The following is a 22,919-nucleotide window of genomic DNA, read 5'->3' as shown; positions in this document are numbered from 1 at the left end:
TAATACTGTGCTACTGGGGACACTGAAAGTCAGCAGTGGCCAGGGATGTCAGCCATGGCTTTTGCTGTTGACTAACAGGTGAGATAGATAGTGTGTGAAGGGCAGCATTCAGTACCTTGGTTTTGATCATGTGATCCAGAATTACAGGGAAACAGCTTGATTAAAAGTGTATTTTCATTATTACTAATAGGTCTATATATTATTAAAGATGAAAGAACTGTAAGCTTTCATTAGCTTAATTATTTGTTTTTTATATCTTACAAGTTTCTCTGTTTGCTTTGTTTTCTCACATTGTTGTTTCTGAACAGGCAGGTTTTTTGTATTTCTGAAGTCCTGCAGTATCTAGATATGCTGCAGAGAAACATACATTTTTACAGAGGAAGACTGTCTCTGCCAAAGAAATAGTTTTATTGTTGTATGGTTTGGATAGGATTAAATGAGATTAAATTCTTTAGCAAATTTTATTAGCTGTAATTCTAATCATCTGGCTTTCCCAAATATGCTGGTATACAGGTTCTGCTTTTCTCTTTTATCTTGAATGTGTAATTTGGAGTACAAAATGTTATTTCCAGTTTTTTATTTAGAATATATTTTTCTTCTATAAAATTACATTTCCATACACACATCTATTATGTAAGAAAAGTATTAAATCATCCCATTACTTTGTAAAAAATGGTAAATTTTTTCAAGGTGCACTGTGTTTTCAGTGTGCTAGAAGTAAATCTACAGTTTGGGAAGTTTTACATAACTTAAAACAGCCATATTTGCTTTACACGACTGCTTCATTTATGCAGTTCATTAGAACTTGTTCAGTGCACCACTGCTGAATATAAATAATAACTGCAGTAGTAGTATTGATTACTTAGGTACCTGAGCTTGTGTCTACTGTTGGCTTTAAAGCACTAAGAAACTTCGTTCCTTTTCTATCCGGAAAGGAAGGAGCTTTTTTTCCCCATCTTGTTTCCTGAAGATTGTTAATTTTGGATTCCTAAAATCATTAACTCCTTCTAGAGACTGAAACTCTTTGTCATTGCAGCAAGCGTGTATGAACTAATGCAGTAATCGATGCTTGCACTACACTGCAGAGATTTGTTTTGATGACAAGAGCTTTCGTAGCCCTGTTTGGTGTCACCGGTGTTGAATGTTTGATGCTGCAGAATAATTTGGCTTAGAATCAGGACGCAAGGACCTTAGGGACTTCTTTTGTATTGTCTCCTTCACACTGAAGTGGATTTTTGCTTGCATTACAGTTTTGCTACAGTTGCAGGCTGGAATTCAGCAACCTACTAGATTCCAGTTGTGCTTTTTTAACCATTCTCTTGCTGATGCTGCTATGTTTGCTGGGTTTCTTCAGTTTCTACTCCATACGTTGCATTCAGGGACAGGTAAACAAGTGGCTATACAGTGCTGAGGTTTTAAATATATTTTTATATTTTATATTTTTAAAAAATGTATCTTTTTATAAACAGATTTCTTTAAGTGTACAGTTTGAGTGGAGACGTTATGTCCTCTGAATTTAAAGTATTAATTGTAGCAAATATTCAGCCTAAGCAGGGAATAAGGAACCATTTTGCTTGTAAGTCTGTGTTTCAGTTATGTTTATACTTTGAAAGCTCATGTGTCAAATATAATTTGACATTAGTGATGCTATGTGGCATGAGTTTTTAAACAAAAATCTGTATTTTGAAAGCACACATCAAAATGTAAATGTGTTTCTGAAAAGTAATAATAATATTCTGGTTGCATTATGACTGTTTTGCATTTTGGAGAAGTCATGGATAAAGGATTTAGAAATTTACTTCAGGAAACAAATAATCATTCCTGTGTATTATTTCTCTTTAAAAGAAGACAATTGATGTGTCCTTGATCCCCTGAGTTGTGCTATTGTTAGTAGCTTTAACAAGTTCAGAATGGAATATGATTCTGTTACTTTTATTTTTGCATATTATTTTGGGAAAAAAAATCATCAAACCCATGTACATAGAACAAGAATATGCTTGTTTAGGATAATATAGTTATGGTTATAATAACAATATATGGGTTACAATAAATGTACAGCTGTGATTATCTTATATGTTATCTCTGCATCATCATACTGATGCATTGCACTTTCTGAATCAGGGAAGGACATCAGCCCTGTCCTTGGGGGGCGGAGGGGGGCAGGAAATAAATTTGTATTTGGAATAAGGTCCTCAGCTAAATCACTAAAGGATCACAGGGGAAAGTGAGAGGAAGGATTGACGACTGCAAGTTCCTTGGGGATTATGCAGTGTGTTGAGAATAACAAAGATCTTTAAAATCTTATATCTAAGTAGTTGATAACACTGTCTGTAAAAGTCGTTTTTGAAAAGTAGTTTTTTCACTAGAAGAATTAATCCTAAAGATTGTAGGATAGAATAAGTCATGAAAGAGGTTTTATCCTCTCAAATATTACAGCTATGTTAGTTAACATATTTTAAGAAAACTATGTGTGAAATTCATTTCTTTTAGCAGAGTTTAGTGGAGAATAGAAGTATACTGAGGGCAGAATCTGGAGAGATGCGTTGGAGAAAATGGGGTTGAGCAGCAATCAGAACAGAGATGGAACTGAAACAGCAGCAGGAATATCAGGAAAACAAGATGCTGCTAAGGTTGGGAAGAGACAATGGTCAGCCTTAGCTCTGCACATGGAGTTTAAAGGAGAAGACTGGAGAAAACCTTTGGTTAAGGTCAAAGCCTTGCACTCTCTCTCACATTTAAGTCGTTTATAGCTACATACAGAAGGTAAACCCCTGTTTCTTCTTCAGGCTACGCACTGTGGGAGACAGCTGTAAGCTGCCTTCCAGAGACCTCTTGCACATCTTTGCATAAGTAAATGAAGAAGGTGAAGTAGGGTTGGGATTGAGAAGCACAGAGCTGTGACACCCTGCGTTGCGGAGATTCAAGGCAGTGCTGTGGGCAATGGCACACAGCAGCACATCTCCAGCCTTTGGAATAGCATGGAATTGGGAGAACTAAAAGATATTTTAAAATCACACTAGCTCCACAGCCCCCGGTCCAGTTTTGGTCTGTCTTGAGACCTTTTGAATTCTTTGTGTAATGGACTGTAGAGTTGTAAAGGACTATTAAACCAAACCATCTGTATCTCTCTGGCCATTAAATTTAACTCGTCTCTCCCCCATAACTACACTTCAGTTAAGCTAAATATTCCACTCTGAAAATTAAAGTGTGTGCTGCAAGGAAAGAACCTGAGAGACTGAGCTGTCATCAAGGTCACTGTCATGTCAGGGTCTTGGTTAGGTGCAAAGGTGCCCAGAAGACAAACCATGATGCAGAGTAAAGCAAACCCAAAAAACAACAACAATAAAACCTTAATTTCTCCACCAGTTTGACCTGTGGAGGTATTTGGTATTTGGTGGCAAGTAGTAGGCAAGGCACTTGAGCCTGGCCTCTGGCCAGCCCTGCTAACTCCTCAAGTGCAAGGGTAATGGTTTTCAGACAGCAGCCAGGCTTGTATGCTATCTTCTCCTGTTACCAGCTGTGATAGATTATATCCACCTCACCATCTTCTGCACAGCTAGTCCTTAACTGGTTGACCTCCTTTCCCTGTTTCTACGCTTGTTTAGCCTGGTCTGAGTGTGGAGCCATTTGCTTGTCCACTCTGAACTGGGTCCTCTCTTTTCCAGTTTGTTTTTCCAGTTTGTCAGGATAGCTTTTGAAGTCCAGTCCTGGTCTCCTATAACTAGCCATTCCTTTCTCCTTGGGGTCAAGTCACCTACATATTTCATAAGTTTCCGTTTTATTATCTAGAATGGTAATGTGAGTGTTGACTATTACTATATGCCAGACAAACATGACAGACCCTGCTTAATGAATACTTTGGAGTTTTTTGTTACCAATTTTAGCTTTTTAGAATATGCTTTTCTAAATAGCTTTTCACCTTATGCTAGTTTTATTTAGACACTTTTTCTAGTGTGACTCTAACATGGCATGCTCATAAACAAAACTGCTCAACTGAAGGTATTTGACGTCTCCTGTTTGTTACCTATCTTACTGCAGTAGTAGGACATGAAATTGGGTTAATTTATTATTGACACTTCGATTTTTTTAGGTCTCTTCTCTTACTATCTTGAAGGTGATTTGTTTTGTTTTAGCATTTTTTCAGGAACTGATACTAAGCTGACTGATCTATGATTTCTAGCCCCTCTTCCCCTCCCCTCTCCTTTAAAAATGTGCTGTTTGCCCTTTCCCAATTTTGTGAAAACTATACTCCACTAATTCTCAAGAAATAATTGTTCCTGGCAATGAGATAGCTTTAGACAGGTCTATAAGTACTCCAGGATGAAGTGAATTAACCTAGTGTATACTATATTTAGACAGTCTGACCTCTTCCTGCTTTGGCATAACATCTAATTTTTATGCTACAGACATTGTTAACTTGTTGCTATGAGTTTTACTTGTGTTTATTTTTATGAGAACTTATTTGGAAAAAAAAAAAAACAACTTAGCTGCCTTGCTATCATTAGCATAACCCCCATTTTTCAAATGGGAAAAAAGGAAGACCTGGGGAACTACAGGCCAGTCAGTCTCACCTCTGTGCCTGGCAAGATCATGGGGTGGACCTGCCTGGAAACTATGCTAAGGCACATGGAAAATAAGGTGATTGGTGACAGCCAACATGGCTTCACTAAGGGCAAATCGTATCTGACAAATTTGGTGGCCTTCTATGACAGGGTTACAGTGTTGGTGGATAAGGGAAGAGCAAGTGACGTCGTGTATCTGGTCTTGTGCAAAACATTTGACACTATCCCGCGTGACATCCTTGTCTCTAAATTGGAGAGACATGGATTTGGCAGATGGACCACTCGGTGGATAAGGAATTGGCTGGATGATCGCACTCAAAGAGTTGTGGTCAATGGCTCGATGTCCGAGCGTAGAGCAGTGAAGAGTGGCGTTCCTCAGGGGTCAGTATTGGGATCGGCACTGTTTAACATCTTTGTCAGCAACATGGACAGTGGGATTGAGTGCACCCTCAGCAAGTTTGCCGACAACACCAAGCTGTGTGGTGCAGTTGACATGCTGGAGGGAAAGGATGCCATCCAGAGGGACCTTGACAGGCTTGAGAGGTGGGCCCGTGTGAACCTCATGAAATTCAACAAGGCCAAGTGCAAGGTCCTGCACATAGGTTGGGGCAATCCCAAGCACAAATACAGGCTGGGCAATGAGTGGATTGAGAGCAGCCCTGCGGAGAAGAACTTGGGGGTATTAGTGGATGAAAAACTGAGTATGACCCGGCAAGGTGCATCTGCAGCCCAGAAAGCCAATCACATCCTGGGCTGCATCAAAAGAAGTGTGGCCAGCAGGTTGAAGGAGGTGATCCTCTCCTTCTACTCCGCTCTCATGAGACCCCACCTGGAGTACTGTGTCCAGCTCTGGGGCCCCCAGCCTAAGAAAGACATGGACCTGTTGAAGCGAGTCCAGAGGAGGGCCACGAAGATGATCAGGGGGCTGGAGCACCTCCCCTATGAGGACAGGCTGAGAGAGTTGAGGTTGTTTAGCCTGGAGAAGAGAAGGCTCTGGGGAGACCTTATAGCAGCCTTCCAGTACTTAAAGGGGGCTTACAGGAAAGATAGGGAGGGACTCTTTATCAGGGAGTGTAGTGATAGGATGAGGGGTAATGGTTTTCACCTGCAAGAGGGTAGACTTAGATTAGATATTAGGAAGCAATTCTTCACTGTGAAGTGGTGAGGCACTGGAACAGGTTGCCCAGAGAAGTTGTGGATGCCCCCTCCCTGGAAGTGTTCAAGGCCAGGTTGGATGGGGCTTTGAGCAAGCCGGTCTAGTGGAAGGTGTCCCTGCCCATGGAAGGGGGGCTGGAAGTAGATGATCTTTAAGGTCCCTTCCAACCCAAACCATTCTATGCTTCTATGATTTGCTGATAGAGCCAAATGGTAGCAGACTCTTTCTGTGGTATTCTAGAATGGCGAGTACTTGGCACTATATACTAAGTGCTAGGGACTAAATATTTGCAGAATGATCTCAATTGTTTTTGCATACATTTTTTGTGTTTCTAATTTTGTCTTGTATGCTTCCTGGTACTCTATGACTGTAAGTTAGTGACTCATAGGCAACTTTCCATTGAATGTTCACCTTCTTCTAGATAATGAAACACTTATGACTTAGTCTTTGACTGCTTTTCTCCTTCCTGTGTATTGGGTTGGTTCTGTTTCTGATGTTGGTATTATTTCTTCAGATGCTTCCATGATTGCTGGACTCCTTTTGCTGTCATGGCTGCTTCCTTATTTTCTCTAAGGTTGGCATGTTTTGGTTTTGTTTTGTTTTTTGGTGGTTGGGTGTAGTTTTGTTTTGGGGTTTTTGTTCATTTTTGGTTTTTTTAGAAAGGTTTTGGGTTTTTCTTCTGCTCAGCTTCCTTCCCTTTTTAAAGATCACAAAGTTTATTCACTTTCACATTCTTAACTATTTCCTCTCTACTAGTGAGAAGCAAAGTTCCAAAGGTCCTCTGCTGTTTGCTTCCCTAGGGTCAGTGATCTCTCACTGTGCACTCCAAGGATTCTTCCTGCAGTATTCCCCTCTGAACTGGAGAAATGAAAGCCTTTAAAATCTCTCATTACCTTCAAATGCAGCATAATGGAGGATTCTGACGAATGCTTATTTAAAAAAACCAACCCCTCACCAGGCTCGTCTTCCTAATTAGGTGCTCTGGAGTAGGTCCCCATCGTGGTACTGCTAAAGTGCTTTTCTCTTTAATCACGATCCAGAGAATTTCATCTGCTGTATTTCCTTCTACATTCCTGAAGCTCAGGACAACCAAGAGCTTTTTTTTTTTTTTTTCCCCCTCCTGAGACTTTCCTTTTCGTTGTAATATTTGATATTAATTATCTCCCCCAGTTTTCATGAAAATGAAATCATAACTTTGATTATGAAATATAATCTTCTTGTTATTTCTCAAGCAACTTGTGCAGGTCTGCATGATTGACTGTGTGTATATGTTGGACAATCAACAGAAAGGCTCACTGTCTTTCTCCCTTCCCATTCCTGTGGTCCTGTGGGTAATGAGAAGCCTTGCTCCCAGTTGCTGTTGTTTCTACCAGCATGTTTATAAACACTGTGTATTACCTTCTATATCTGAGCAGAAGTGCCGTTCTTCTTTCCCCACAGTAGGAGAAAATGTGTGTTCAAATAAGCCCCTCTGGGTATAGCCCATTTTGGTCACCTTATTTGCAGTGGGTGCTACCAGGGCACTGATACCTCACTGGGCATTGTATCCATAGTACTTCTAAGGCATGGGCTGCTGTTTCACAGCCTTACACTTTTTTCTGATTTGCTTATCCTTGTTAAAATTCCTATCTACTGGCAGTGTAGAAACACTCTGGGGTTTGAGAAGAATTTATTTTCAGCTTTGATTTTGAATTATAATTTGTTCATAAATCAGTCTTTAACAAGTATTAAGATAAAAAATATTCAACTGAATCTTTTTTAAAATTGCCAGGGGAAAAATACCAAAAGAGACCAAAATGGAAATATTACTTTGTTTTGCAATTAACACCTACTCAATTGGTTTTAAATGTCCACAGGAAAAACAAACAAACAAAAAACCCAACACACACAACAGCTGAAAGCTATTTTGTGTATGTGGGTTTTTTAAAATACCTTCTCCCACCTCTCCGTAAAAGGCAATCAAACCAAACCAAAAAAAAAACCACAGGGAAAAAAATTGTGTTAGGCTGATGAACAGCATGGCATACTTGAAGTGCTGGGAATTCCTTCAGAACAGCAAAAAAGTTATTAAGAGCTGCTTAGGCTTTTAGTGTACAGGATAGCTATGTTTCATGTCTCCAAAATTACAAACCGTGTGACTTTTTGAGATAACTTGCTATAAATTTTGCAAATTTCATACGCTGAACAAAAATATTATCAAGAGATCATGCCAAAGCTAAAATAGTGTTTATTATATGAAACAGGAACTCAAATAAAACTGTTAATACAAGTTAGTTTCAATATTGAATTGGAATTAAATAGCAATAATAAACTTATTCAAAGAAGCTCTAAATTTCAAAAAGGAGATCTCCATCCATCCATCTACAGAATTAGCTTCCACTCAAGAGAGTAATCAAAGTCAGAAAAATCGGCACTTGGAGCTAGCCCTGAGACAACAAAATTTTTTCTTAAATTTTTAGATACCGCAGTATCAAAAATCAATTAAAATGTTTGCCTGCTGATTTGAAGTTCTTGGTAGAGCTAACCACTTTTTCTGGTATCCTCAAGAAAATGTTTTTCATAAAGCTTTTAAAGGAACTTTTCAAATTAGTGGAAGTTCATGCATCTTGCTTAGTATTTTACATTTCTAAGTATCTCCAAGTTCTTTAGCACTCCAAACATTTTCTGAAGACCTTACAGAACATGCTTCTGAGGGCCATGCCTTTGTGAATCATACATATTCTTGGACTCACATGCTTGCAGTAAGACTTACACATCCTCAGAATAACATTTTAGACAGTCTTTGAGATAAAAATAAGCATCTATCTGGAAAGGGTTTATGAACTCTTCAACACTCTCAGTGTTTGAGTGAAGGAACTAAATAATGTTGGCTCAGGAAGTCTGATGAGCAGACTCCCTAGAGATTCAGGAAACTTACAACAGCTTCCTTGTTACATTCCTTGTGTCCATGTTAAAAGTTTTAGAAACGTTCACAAATCCTGTTTGTTACTTGACTGGATAGGTCGTGATTTTTGGCTTCGAGTTTCCATTGGCAAGATTAGTAATCTTTGCTTTCAGTAATTTACAAATTCTTCTAACAACACTGAGATAATTCAGGTAGGAAGTCCACCTTGTGAAACATACAAATGGGCCCAGCTGTTTTTGTGTTGGAAGGTCTTTTGCAAGTATACCTTTTGAGAAATCTTCTTGAGCCATCAATGAACACAAGTACAATACTTTTTTATAAAAGAGTGTGTGTAGACTGTACTCCTAATTAAAAAAAAAAATCACAATCCATAAAATAAAATAAAAAAGTCTTTGCTAAATAAATATCTGGATAAGAAACTCATGTTATATTTTAAACACTCCACAAAAAAATTCACCTTGCACCCAGATAGCAAGAATATATTAAAAGAATTTTTAGTAATCAGCCACTGACAAATTATTCCTTTGCAAAATCAAAAATAGTTGTGAATTTGCAAACTCTTGTAAAGAAACAACTTTGCAATAGTAACTAAGGGAGAAGTCAAATGGATTTTCCTTTTCACTAGATTTAGTTTAATACTAGTGTCCTTAACAATCAAAATAGTATTTCATGAGTCCTCTACTTCCTTGCCTAATTATTTCTGGATTTCTTGTTTGCAAATAGCAGTTAACATTGCAACCTGTGCTGTGCTCACAATGTAACTATCACTTTAGAAAAGGTTTTTAAACTAAGGGATTTGTTCCAAAATAAAATGCCAAAGTGTTCGTTTTGTGTGAGAAAGGGTATGAAATGTCCTTATCTTCTAAACACAAAAGTAAGGAACAAACATTTATTTTCAGTGTGTGCTGGATAAGCCCAGGTTGTCAGTTATCTAGATCTGAAAGCCTAGTGCTTGGTAAAGCTCCATAGACCCTTTTTCAATGATTTTCTGTTACTCAGAAATTTAATTAAGATATAGAAAATCAATTTTGTATCTCATCATTACATTAAAATGCCTAAATAAATATTGAATTGAGGGAATGATCTGAGAGGCTGGCTCTCACTTTGGGAGCTCTAGGGGTCACAGGCATGTGCGCCAGGTCTGTACCCCAAATATGAGTATTATATATATAAACTGTCACTTGTATGGAGTACTAGTCTTTATTTGAACTTTGGAGTCTTACATTATGTTAGCATTCAGTGCTTAGGACATGTGCCAGCAGGGAAATCAAATCCACTGCAATTATATATTTTCTGTAGAAAATAAAACCTAAACTTCACAATCATGTGGTGCATTCTTCCCACATACCACATGAGCCAGCCTGTCCTTGAACTGCATAAATGGTAAAACACAGACCTCTTTCTGAAAGGATTTAAGTTCTTAACTGTAGGCATCTGAAGGGGGTTGATTTGAGAGCAAGGAGATAACGAGCATTTTTGTGAAGCTTTCTGTATAAATAGCCAATAGGTAGCTTTTGAATTCTCTGTTTGCCACTTAGATGTGAGGGCTGTCTGTCAAACCAGGGTACTCATGTGTTTTCTCTTTATGTGGTTAGTTAGCAGCTTGACTAGAATGATTTAAACATGCACTGTTTATACATTGAATTATTTTTCTGACATGATAAAATGATTAGCATCTTTTTTTTTTATTGGGCATAGAATTACTTTCTTGCTTAACAATGTGACCTGTCACATTTGTAACAGCAGCCAGATGTTTTTGATGGCAGTGTGCTGAAGACATTTATCAATAGCATGCAGAGTGGTCTTTTAACTCATGAAAACTCAGGCTATGAAGGAGGAAGGCAATCAAGTTGATACATGGAGTTTCTTTACATTTGTTGTAACTTCCTGTAGGTTGGTATGTGGCTTCTATTGATTTTTACCTTGGGAAACAATTGATCATTTCCATGAGATGCTGATCCAGTTCCATGGGAACTGCGGAAGATGTAACAGAGGATGTTCCAGGTCTTTGATAAGCTTTATTGTCTCTTTTATGCAGGCTATATTTGACTCTAAAAATTAACAAGGGTAAATACATAAATGGCTGTTGCGTGTGTTAGAGAGACATCTAGTCTGACTATATAGGAAGCCAGTTTGTGCTGTAATTTTAGATGCAGCCTCTGAAAATAATTGTCTTAAGTTTCCTAGTGACATGATAGAACTGCTTTATTAATTAGTAGCTACATGATAAGCTCAATTAAGTGCCTAACATGGGCTGACTAACTCTTACCATTAGACTGTCTGCTTCTTGTCTTAAGTAACAACTGCTGCAAATCTAGTGCATCTGGATTTGAGCAAAACACCAGAAGCATGTTCTTTGAATATCAGTAGTCTCTGAATACAGTCTGGATGGATTTGGGGAAAAATCTTGGGGTATTTTATCTCTGGTATTCAAGACTCTTTGGAAATCAGCATGACTGGTCATACACGATAACAGAATTTCTCATATTGTGTGCTTGTTTTGTTTTGGCTTTGCAAGAGGGACAAGGCTGTTATTTCCAGCACTTCTCAGCTTTGCAGGATCTCACTCGAAATCACAGTATCCCAGCATTAGCTTTTGGTATGAGTAGTGCTGCTGTGATGAAGTATTTTAGGGAAAATGTCTTTTTGGTGGTGTGAATTTTGCTTTCCCTTTATTTTGAAGGCATGCATGTTGTGGATATAAAAACAATGGCAATTTACTAAGAGTTTTACTCACCGTCTTGAAATTTGATTGAAGACTGCGAAAGACTTCTCACGGAAAAAAGTCAACGCATTTGTGTCTTGTAAAGTACATTTATGATTATATCCGTCTGTGTCCAAGAGTAAAGTAATTGAGCACCAGCATGTTAATAGGAAAAATATTTCATTGCTGGCAGGATACAGCTTTTGACTTATTCTCTCGGGGAAAAAAGGTTTTATAAATATATACTTGTTTCACTCCATTGGTCTTAAGTAAATCATGCATTATAACTGCAAATGCATTTTTAATAATATTCTTTAAGTTGAAATACCTTTTTGTATGTTTTAGAAATGTATCAGTAATGTACAAAAATAATGGTGGAGTATATGTATATTTTCATAAGGCTTATTATTTTTAAGTTTTTCATGGTTTTAAATATAAAGCATTGTTTAAAAAGTGTTTAGTTTAAAAGTTAAAAGGTTAGTAAGCCTGTAAATCAATTATTTGCTCCTTAGAAAAGTTGTTTTTTTCCTCTCCATAATGTCTTAAATTTGTCATATTTTACCAGTTATTTTTAGTGACTTTTACCAGTGGAGAGAGTACTCTTTGTATAGGTTTTTTGTTTTGAGTTTTGGTGGGTTTTTTTTGAGAAAATCTGAAATTCTGAAACTATGCTCTTAGACTGTAAGTTTTTGCATGTTATTTACCTATTCCTGGATCTCTATAATACTAGTTCAGTGAAATTATTTTGTGTAATTAAACAAATAGTCAGTTCTGGGGTATGACAGTGCAAGAATGGCATAAATAGGTATTAAGTAAAGAAGCAGCAATGGCATAGGATGATCAAGGAGAAATTATTTTTAAAAGTATAGCTGTAACAGAGTACTGAACTGCAGATGTCAAGACCCTAGTGTCAGTGTTGGTGGCATAACATATTTTTAAAGCTCATTTGGGGATTTTGTTCCTTTATGTTTTAATTTGTGTGTTCTGTTCTGTGAGTGTTTATGAATATAGATTAACTGATATTTTCCATTGTAAACCCCTTTTTACAGTTGTAGATTCAACCAAAAGTTTGCATGTCAGTGGTCTATTTCGTACTGAATTTTAATAGGAATTTAAAAATTGAGTAGTTTTTCAAGAATGTGGACTTTTTTCTCCCCAATTCATGCATTTTTGCAGCTTTTAAAATATTCACCAAATGGTAGACCTATCACTTTCAGTCAAGATTTATGATTTGATAGCTACCTTTATGCCTTCCCAGCACATCATCCATGCTCCAGCTCAGTAGAGCTGCGTTTGCAGTGCAGTTCCTGCTCTCAGCTTCTGAGAGCAGAGGGTGAAAGGACCGTGGCTGGCTGCAGTGGACGTAGCTGATGCCTTGGAATTTGCCAAAGCGCAGAACAGACAGGAGGGGTGAAAGGAACAGAAAGCTAAAGGTTTAGATGTGGGGAGGAGGGGGCTGTGAGGATGAGGCTTAGTATCGAGGGGCGTGAAGGGAAGGAGGGGTTAAAATGCACAACCTAAAAAAAGGACACCAAAGCCAGAAGCAGAAGGAGACAAAAGATGGATGATGGCAACAAAATGGACAGGGAAGAAAGGCACCAAAGGGTAGGTAGTTGGTGAGGATGGGAAAATTAGCAAGTTAGCCAAGACAGAAGACATATGAGAGGATCTTACTACAGCAGGATCTTGATGGGGAAGGATGCTAGATGCATAAATCACGTGGTCATGGATATGCAACAACCAGGAGGAAGAGCAGAAAGGAAACTGGGACCCAGAAGCCAAAGCTGGGGAAGGAAGAAAGGAAAAGACAGCAGGGAGCAATGGGGACAAGAGCAGAAATGTTTTTGAGCACTTGGACACACACATCTGCATGCTGGAGCTGACCTTTATTCCTGCCTGAACATTCCTCTATTGCTGAGCAAATAGCTGTGAAACATGGAGGCAAAGTGTGTTGAGTTTTGCCTGTGGCAGGAGAGAGTTGCTTTTTGGTGTTACTGTTGAGTCCATTACTAAAAATTGGACAGCTCTGTGCCACAGGTCCCAGCTTACTGCCAGCACTTGGGGTGGCAGTCTGGTTCGTGGATTTGTTGTTGTTCTTGCAATTTTGAAGTCTATAAAAGTGCAAGGAACGGTGCTAAAAATAAAACTGAAAGATCTTTAATGTGAAGTTAAGCTCTCCAAAATTGCAGAACTGCAGTAGCTAATGCAACCGCAAACTGCCTCGTGTGGTTATGCATATGATAATAATGAGCTGTTTAAAAATAAGCTTGTGCATATGATCATGTAGATGGTAAGCTATTAAAGATTTTACAGATTATAAAGAGTGGTACAACTTGTATTAAAATCAGCATCTAAATATTTGTAGAAAAAGAGTCAAAATTAGTAAACTTTTCATGTAAATGTGTTTGGGTTTTTTTTCTTGCTAGAAGCATGCTTTGTTTGGGCTTCTCTTGGATGCCTGTGTGCTAGTAAGAGTAGTGATGTAACAGTAATATTATAGAGATGTGTTTTATAAAATAAGATAGTGAAGATGTATTGCCTAAAGTGTACATAATAAATAAAATATGTTTTCTGAAGACATAGAGGATATCAAGAGCGCAGAGGGTATTAGCAGTAAGTATCTGACTTTAATGATGAAGTAGGATTTTTACAAGGTGGCTTTTAAATGATCGGTAATGAGTTTGTAGGAACGTTGTTAGGAAAGCATGTGAAGAGTTGTTCCATAGTGAAAACTAACTCTAGGACATAATAATTTAAAGACTCAGGAAAAAAAAAAAATCACTTGTGAATTCAAAAAGCAGTATTATCAAACTGTTGCACTAACGTATTTCAGATGATCAAGGTTCTCTGCCAAAGTGAGGGTGAAAAATGCCTGAAGTGCAGGTATGGATATAAACCTTAGTGAGAGGTGACTCTGTTTCCTCCAGGGTCTAAAACTAACCTCTGAAGTGATAGTTTAGATTTTCGTTTGGTGGGGGTTTTGTTTGTTCGCATGTTTAAAGACATGGTAAGCTAAATGGCAGAATCATCTACTTTTTCTCAGATAAAATTAAAAAATATCTCTTGGTTATTTCAGATCAAGCTTTTATATACTACTGTTATTGCAAGAGAGCATTAGAAAGAGTTGTCGTTCTCATTTCTAATGACACTATTGTATTTTTATTAATACACTGTGGCAATGCCCAAAGGGATGAAATAACGCCAGGGTTCAGAGCTCACAGGTATATTCTGTTTAAAACTAGTGCTAGCACAGAAATCCTTTGGACTTGTTCCTGCTGTATCAGTCTTGCATTTACCCTTCTGTTGGATCTATTCTAGCCTGCATCATTCTCCTGTGTCCTTCCCAATATCACCTGCACGCTTCCTCTTTGTAAAGAAAATTGCGCTCTGAATTGCACTGCCCGATATTCTTCCTCTTGCAATTCCTGCCTCATCCTTTTCCTCCGTGGAGTGCACAGTTACATCCTCTATCACAGACAACTGCCAGTGAAGTTGGTAGTTTTTTGCTACCAACTCAGCCTTCTACAGCTGTAATATATTAAGTCAAACTGTGGTTTCCTTAGCTTTCCATAAAGTCGTATATACTCTCTGTGGTGTTATGCTCTGCTGCCTTTTCTCCCAAACCCTACCCATGGTTCCCCTCCTTGGTCCGATGGGCTCATGGCTTCCAGACCACTGTAATTCATGGGTTTATTCTTGACATACATAGTATATAAGTTTGTCTGAAGCGAAATGAAAGATTGCAACCTCGTATCTGCTGGTGGTACTATTTGCTCTGTTTGTGTGGCTGTTTTCCCTGGTGCTCTGTTACCCTTTACCAGCTCCTGTGCCTCTCCATCCATACGGTACCTGTTGTCACAGTATTGATCAACTACTTCACAGATTCTTGAGTGTGATTGACTGTTCTGTTCTTAACTATAGCTAAGTGCCTATTTTGTGGAGTACCCTCTCTCTCGTGTCATCATTAGCTGTAGTCCTGTGTGTTTGTTACGGAGACAGTGGGAGGAGGAGGGCTGTGAATGCGATGCATTGGGGTCCATTCTTGGCAGATGACTGGGCAAAGTAAAAAACAGCTGGAGCGCACAACTAATTCTGAGGTGCAATTCGTGAAAAAGCAGAGGTCCAAATAAATGCATTATTACGTGTTTTTGTTTTTATATTATTAGGCTATGTTGTTTTCAAACTGATATAAGTTAATTTGAGTCATAATACAGGTTTTGTATTTGCTTCATCAAACTATTGCACATTGAAATTCATGCATGTGGAAGTGATCATTCATACATCTTTCTCTGTTTGAGAGATTACACATTTCTTTCTATTCATATTCTTCCAGGTGACTTGGATTATTACTGGCTGGATCCTGCCACGTGGCACAGCAGGGAGACATCCCCTATTAGTTCGGTAAGAAATAGGAAAAAAGGTTCATAAGTATGAATTAAAATGTTTGCTGATTGTTTCAGTTCAGTATAGATATTTTGTTGTAAAAATTTATTCTATACAAATTGTATGAAAATTTGGTTTAGTGGATCACAGAAATTGAAATCAGAAAGAAATTTTCACCAAAATGTATACTAGTATAATTGCCTGAATGTTACCTTGAATTTAATTCTTTTATAGACATGATACTAGATTTCACTACACACCACAAAAGCAGCTGTGAGCGTGATGCTGCTCTGGGAGAGATTAGTGACTTTTTCTATTGACTTGGAGTGGGAAAGGATCATTTGGATTTTTATTATATAGTGAACCCATATGGTAGAGCTGTATAACATGTATAATATTCTAAAGAACAGAATTTATGAATGCACTTTTCTGAGTAATGGAATTTAAAAGTAAATGTTTAATTTAATTACCTAAGGTATGTTTTAAATGTTTAATTGTATTGAACTTTGAATTGTATTATAATTCTACCTGCAGACTTAGTGCTGAGTTTTTTTTACAGTGAGCATAAATATTTAATGAAGCCATAGTCCAACAGATATAGTAATAGAAAGCTCGGGTGCAATATGTAACACATCTGAAAGATATTTGTGTCTACCGTGACATAATGATCCAGAAATTTTATTGGTTTATAAATGTACATCTAAGTACAGGAAGATGGTTGTACTACTTTAATTCCACTGCTTGGTTCTTTAACAGCATCCAGTAACGTGGCAGCCTTCTAAAGAGGGAGATCGCTTAATTGGACGTGTTATTCTTAACAAGAGAACAACCATGCCAAAAGAATCAGGTGCATTACTGGGCCTAAAAGTAAGTATTACATGGTGTATGTGGTAAACAAAAGAAACTTCCACTGACCTTAGGCCTAGAGGTCTAACACATTAAATCAGAGGACTCTCCAATTATATGGTTATTTGACAAAAATATATTCCTCATTTTTAGTAAGTTTCGAAAGTTATACAGATAAATTATGAATGTAAATGTATTTAATCCTTCTATGCAGTCTTCCACTCATCCATGGTAAAGGAGCTGAACTGTTTTGGTTAAAAGGTGTATGTTTATTCAGCTTCCTGTCTGCAAGACATATACTGCACATTGCAATGCACTAATAGAGTCCTGCCTTTTCTAGCTCTACTGTTTGCATTTCAGTCAAGTAATTCATTTTATAATCCACATACATAAATGTCATCTGGATGCAAATGTTTACAAGGTCAGTGTGTAAAATCCGCACAGCCATTCGGAAACAGAAATTCTGTGGAATGAAACTAAATATTTACACAAAAATTTGCAAAAAACCCTCTTAAAGCACAGTAGAGGTTATATTAAATGTAATTCCAGTTAATCCGGTGCCCCAAAATTAAGACATTGGCAACACTGTCCAGTTTATTTAAATCCCTGAATTAGTCATTAGTCAAAAGTAGCAAACTTTTAGGTTCATGTCCCTAAATTGCCGGAACACTTAGAAGAGAGAGAGCGCTACTTCTGAAGCTGGTGGGGAGTACAGTGTGCCAGTTCAAGAATTTCTCTCTCCATGTATATTTTTAACTATATGGAGCTCCAAAGATGACTGAGAGAATTTAATTTGGGTGTCTTCCTCTCCCCACTGAGAACAACAGAAACAATGCAAAATATGAAACATTCCCATCCACTTAGGACTGAGTCTACTTCAAAGGGCACTGACACTGAACCGCTTCTTGCATATAGTTGTCTGATATTTCAGTCCCTTGCATGTGACGGAGGTGTGGGTTGTCTGTTCTACTTATCATGGTGGGAATTAAATCAGGAAAGAACCTTTTGAACGTGGTAATGACATGTCCTGGGTAAGAGCCATTTATCCACCTTGAAGTGAGATAGTGTGGCATGGGAATACAGAAGATGAGAACAGCTTCACTCTACTAAATGTGTAGAGTCTGTAGCACAAGGCTGATTTTTGCTGGCAGCAAGCAATTTTTTTTTAATGTGTGAGAAAAAAGGTCGGTCCTAGTAGGAAATGTAGATTGGAGAGCTTCTCTTTGATTTTTCAAGTTTCGGTTTTGTATGATATGAACTAAGGCCCCCACTGATAAATTTAACACATTATCTTGTGAAAACCTTATTGGCAGGTAGGCTTCTGGATCTTCTTGGATGTATATCTATATTAAAGCTTCTACTAGTTATTGTGATTGCAACAGGGGGAAATAATACCTAATGAACCAGTGTTCCACTGTTTCATTTTATTATAAGACTCCTCCCAGGATATTCCTGACAAAAAAAAAAACGACTGGAGAAAGTAAGATAGCTAAAGAGAATAGCAAGTCAGCAAGACGACATTTTCTTGGTTTTTATTTTATTGAAAATCTAATCTTTTGAGGGCACCTTTTTTTTTCTGATTTTCCTGATCTCTGTATCATGCAGTCGTCTTCAAAAATAGCTCTCTGCAGTCCTGTTTAACAAAAGTCAGAAGTTGCTATTTTGTCCAGTCATGTGCTTGGATGAGAGGGCCTGGGTTTTAGCAGTAGCAATGTTCTTGTGAACTGTTTGCCCATGTTTCATAGTAGTGTATTTGCTAAGTTTTTAATTGTTGTACCAATTGCACTTTGGGATTTTCATACATGTGATTTGATGTGCTCTTGCAATTTAAACTTAAGCACATGACAGACATCTATTTGCAAAAAGTACATTTTCTTGGTTATTTATTAAGAAACATTATTTCTGCAACAAACTTAGATACTTAGCAAACTGCATAAGATCGATTAGTCGAACACATTAAAAGGAATATCAGTTTTATTCATTCTGTGTCAGCTTTACTTCTTTTCAAGTAGATCTGACCTTTTTGTATCTTTAACTTTTGTCTTTAAGCCTCTGTAAAGCCCAAATTGGCAATAGATTTGCTTATGCATATTTTAGGTTACATTTTAAAAATAATGTGAAAAATTATCAAACATAAATATACAGACGATATAATGTCTGGTTTGTGGCTTGGAAACTCACAAATTTATAATTAACCAGGTTGTTGGAGGAAAAATGACAGAATTAGGACGACTCGGTGCCTTCATTACCAAAGTGAAGAAAGGTAGCTTGGCTGATGTGGTGGGGCATCTCAGAGCAGGTAAATCAATCAGTTGCATATAAAATATATTGTCTTTTAATGATGTCTTTTTGTAATGCAGCTATTAATTTATATTAACATTGGTCATGTGAAATGCTAATATTTTTTAAATACAGGACAATACTGAAATGTTATTATGGAATGCCACAGTTGCCTACATATCTAATTTATTATTAACTCCAATTGCTTGGATGTATGAGCAAAATACAAGACACTCCTGATCAGTGCTGGTGTCAGGACTGAGTGTCACTGGTGAATTTTTGCCTGCTAGCTCAGGAGCTGCTTGTTACACTCTATAGAAGCAATGCAGACATTTTTAAAAACTGTTTCATTGTGGCAAACAAACTCACTACAGTTACTTTACTTGCACTAAAGTGTCACCTGAAGGATGATGCACTGTGTACACAATGGACTTTATTAGTGCTTCTTTCAATGTGAATTGTTACAAATAAAAATGGAAAACAACCCAAGAAAATGGTCTTAAAATATTTCATTTATATAAGATGTATATATTACACTTACAAATAAGTGGCTGTGCTGTTGGCACTTATCAAGCTTCTAAATGAAGCAAGAGCTATGCACAGCAGTTGGTTTTCAAAGTTACTTCTTAGTGGTTCATATTTTTACCACGGTTCTAAGCAACTACTTTCGAAGTGTTGTGTTAGCAAACCAAAGTCTATGCAGTGCCTTCTTAGGAATCGAGAAGCCCTGATGACAACTTGTATGAATTTAGGATAATTGCATGAAGCAAATAGTAATAAAGAAGTAGAAAAGATGATGAGTCTCTAAAAATATCTTACTTTGTTTTGGCATTTGTTTTTTTTTTTTTTGTCAAGTCAATATACATGGGGTTGATGATAGCACCAATTATTATAGTTGTTTATAGATTTTAACTGCAGATTATAATTACAGAAAATAAGTTTCTCTCCACTAATCTTGAACTATTTGGGCTGAAATATTACATTTCTAATGTCTGGTCTAGGTTGTTTTTTAAGTCAAAGCTATTTTTAATTTCTAAAAATGTTTTTAGAGCCAAAATAACGTTACAGAAAAAATACATTGTTTTGCGCATGTTTTCAATGAATGGAAGTCTATGCATCCTATTGTATGGGACTAAAAGAAAAAGGCATGGATGAGTCCTTGCTGTTAGGAAAACATGCTTTTTCATCTTTATGAAAAACCTCCAAAATTTGGCTAGTTGATAAATTTTGAGTAATTGTACAAACCTCATAAGTTTTAACAAAGGCAAATATGAAGTCTTGCATCAGGAACAGAATAACCCAGTGCAACAGTAAGCACTAGGAGCCAATCAGCTAGAAAGCAGCTTGGCAGAAAAGCATCTGGAGGTGCTGGAGGACAGTAAGTTGAACATGAGTCAGCAAAGTGCCTTGCAGCAAACGCCAATCATGTACAGGGCTGTATTAGCAGGATTGTTGCCAGCAGGTTGAGAGACGTGGTTATTGCTCTCTATTCAGTGCTTATAAGACTGTATGTGGAGTACTGTGTCCAGTTTGGGTTCCTCTAGTACAAGAGAGATACTGACAAACTGGACCATGCTGGGCAGAGGGACAGAAAGTTGATTAAGGGTCTGGAGCATATGGTGTACAAGAAGCTGAGAGAACTGGGTTTGTTCAGATTGGAAGAAAAGACTATAGGAGGGTGTAATTCTTGTTTTTACCTGGCTAATGCGAGTCTGTAGAGGACCCAGAGCTGGACTGTTCTTAGAGGTGCACACTGATCACAGAAGAAGCAATGTGCACAAGCTGGAATGAGGGAGATCCTGTTTATGAAAATCTTTTTTCCTGTATCTAGAGAGGATAGTTAAAGCTTGGAACAGGTTGCCCAGAGGAGGTGTTGCATATCCTTCCTTTGACATACCCAAATCTCATCTGGTCAAATCCCCAAGCAACCTGGTCTATCCTTTGATGTTGGCCCTGCTTTGAGCAGGGGTTGGAACTAGCTGACCCCCAGAGGTATCTCCTAATCCGAATTACTATTTTAGAAATCAATATAAAAAAATTCAGAGATTTGCAGCATAAGTCTGAAAACTTTCTCTCTCTGCTGAACATGCATCAGTAAGTGGGGGTAGAATGCAAGATGCATTAATATTCCTTTCTAGAGGCATCTTAGATATTCTGGGATATATGCCTCACCAGCAGAAGTGGCTCTATAAGCAGGTGTCATGTAGGTTCTGCCAGCCAGCTTTGTGCAGATATCTTGGTTATCCTAAACATCTACAGTGTAAAAGGTGTCTAGCAGCTCCTTGACTGACTGACTTGCAACTCTGGGCTACTACAGTGGGACTTACGACCAGGGAGTTCATCTCACCTGAATTTGTAGCAGTGTATCACAGGATCATAGAATGGTTGAGATGAGTAGGGACCTCTCGAGATCTCTAGTCCAATCCCACTGCTTCAGCAGGGTCAGCTAGAGCAGGTTGCACAGGACTGTGTCCAGCTGAGTTTTGCATATGTCCAAGTTTTGAGTATCTGGATGGTGTTTTCCTGTTTCCATGCCTGTTACTGAGCGCAGAAATCAGAATGTAAGCCTTGTAGACAGCATGTTAGAGGAAAGAGACAATGTAAAAGGGCTTGGCTGGTCAAAAAGATCAAGAACTGGACAAGCTGAGCAGAAGATGGATGGTGGTGATCTGGTTAGAACTAGCAGAAGTGTCATTTCACTCAAATCTCCATTTGGATCTAGTTCTCAGTAAGAATAATTGGAGCTACTTCTGTTAATTTAGCATTCTGACTATGATGATCTTATGTGTAATCATCTTGGCAATTCTTTTTTTTTACTTGTTTGATCTCCTAGTGACTCTCAAAAGTAAAAAAGCTGCTTAAGTCCACTAAAATAGCGATACAGACACCTTGCATGTTCCTCTTCAGGTTTCTCAACCATGTTGCACCTATTTTGTCTTCTTCAAGAAGACATAATCATGTCATAGGTCATGATTTTTAGTGTTACAACTTTAGCATATGTCCCTGTCGGTTTTTGCTATTAAGTTATAACTGTTGCAAAGCTGGCCACATCTTGTTCCTTTTAATGCCTGGGATGCTTTTGTAAATTAGGCCAATTATCTCTAAAGAAATCAGATTTTATTTTAGGGGAAAAATGACGTGTTAGTCTGTAACAGTTGTTAGCTTTAAAATACAGCCAGAATTACAGAAGAAACTGAGTGTGTTTTCACTGAGTTGTATAAATTTAAAATGAAGTTCCTAGGCAATATCTAATTCCTGTTTCCCCCTGACATAAGATTATGTAATAAATATACAAAATATTTAAAACCGTTTCAGCTAAACAATGTGGTAGAAAATTAAACTTAGGTCAGCAAGCATTTATTAAGTCTGTCATTAGCAAGCCCTCATGTTTTAAAGAATGCCAAAATGCTTTGAAAGCCAGTGGAATACTCTGTGGAGTCCTTTCTTAAAATACCAAAATATAGGCTGTTTGGGAAAAAAGACTGACAATCGCTGAACATAAAGAGAAATTGAAGCCATGTGTTTAGGTAGATAGGACTTCAGTTAGGATAGTTTTCCTTGGCTTATTAACAAGCACAAGTTTGATCATTTGACTTAGATCTCAGAAAGGAGCAAAGCCAGCAGCTGAAGGATTGTTCCTGACTGAATCTGATAACTTTCTTTATTGAAAATGATTTTATGTTTATTTGTGGCATCAGATAGTGGTGGTTAAGTTTTGACTGCTGCATATGATGGGGTATAAGAGTGTAAACTTACCCTATGGTTCCTGCAGTTTAATTGTATATACTGATTCTCGCCTTTATATAATAAGGCCAAAATACAATGTAATGTACGTACTATTTAAATTCCAGAAGTGGCAAGCTGAAAAAAGAAAGTTATCTAAATAACTTTCACATTGTGTTTTCCTTTCTGTCCCCCCTAACATCCTCAGGAGATAGTGACTCACTCCTTGCTTTTATTTTTGGTTTGACACAGACAGTGAAGACTGTCCTTTTTGTAGAGCAATCGAGATGTACAGTATATAAATTGTAATAAAATGTCGTGATTTTTAAAGGCTTAACAGTAGGTATTTATATTTTTCAT

At 37.6% G+C, this 22,919-nt stretch overlaps 1 protein-coding gene across 1 annotated transcript in view; it reads left to right on the top strand.

Annotated features, from left to right (window-relative positions):
- The window catches only part of RIMS1 (regulating synaptic membrane exocytosis 1), a 354,423-nt gene that overhangs the window by 187,332 nt on the left and 144,172 nt on the right, over nucleotides 1-22,919 (top strand). Inside the window, exons 13-15 of the mRNA XM_050894077.1 lie at nucleotides 15,661-15,728; nucleotides 16,467-16,577; nucleotides 18,756-18,855. Coding sequence (XP_050750034.1) covers nucleotides 15,661-15,728; nucleotides 16,467-16,577; nucleotides 18,756-18,855 — 279 coding nt within the window. The remainder of the gene's footprint in view (nucleotides 1-15,660; nucleotides 15,729-16,466; nucleotides 16,578-18,755; nucleotides 18,856-22,919) is intronic.

The sequence above is a fragment of the Gymnogyps californianus genome, chromosome 3 (genome assembly GCF_018139145.2).
Source record: "Gymnogyps californianus isolate 813 chromosome 3, ASM1813914v2, whole genome shotgun sequence".
Classification (NCBI taxonomy): Eukaryota; Metazoa; Chordata; class Aves; order Accipitriformes; family Cathartidae; genus Gymnogyps; species Gymnogyps californianus.
This window is presented reverse-complemented; position numbering and strand designations above follow the sequence as displayed.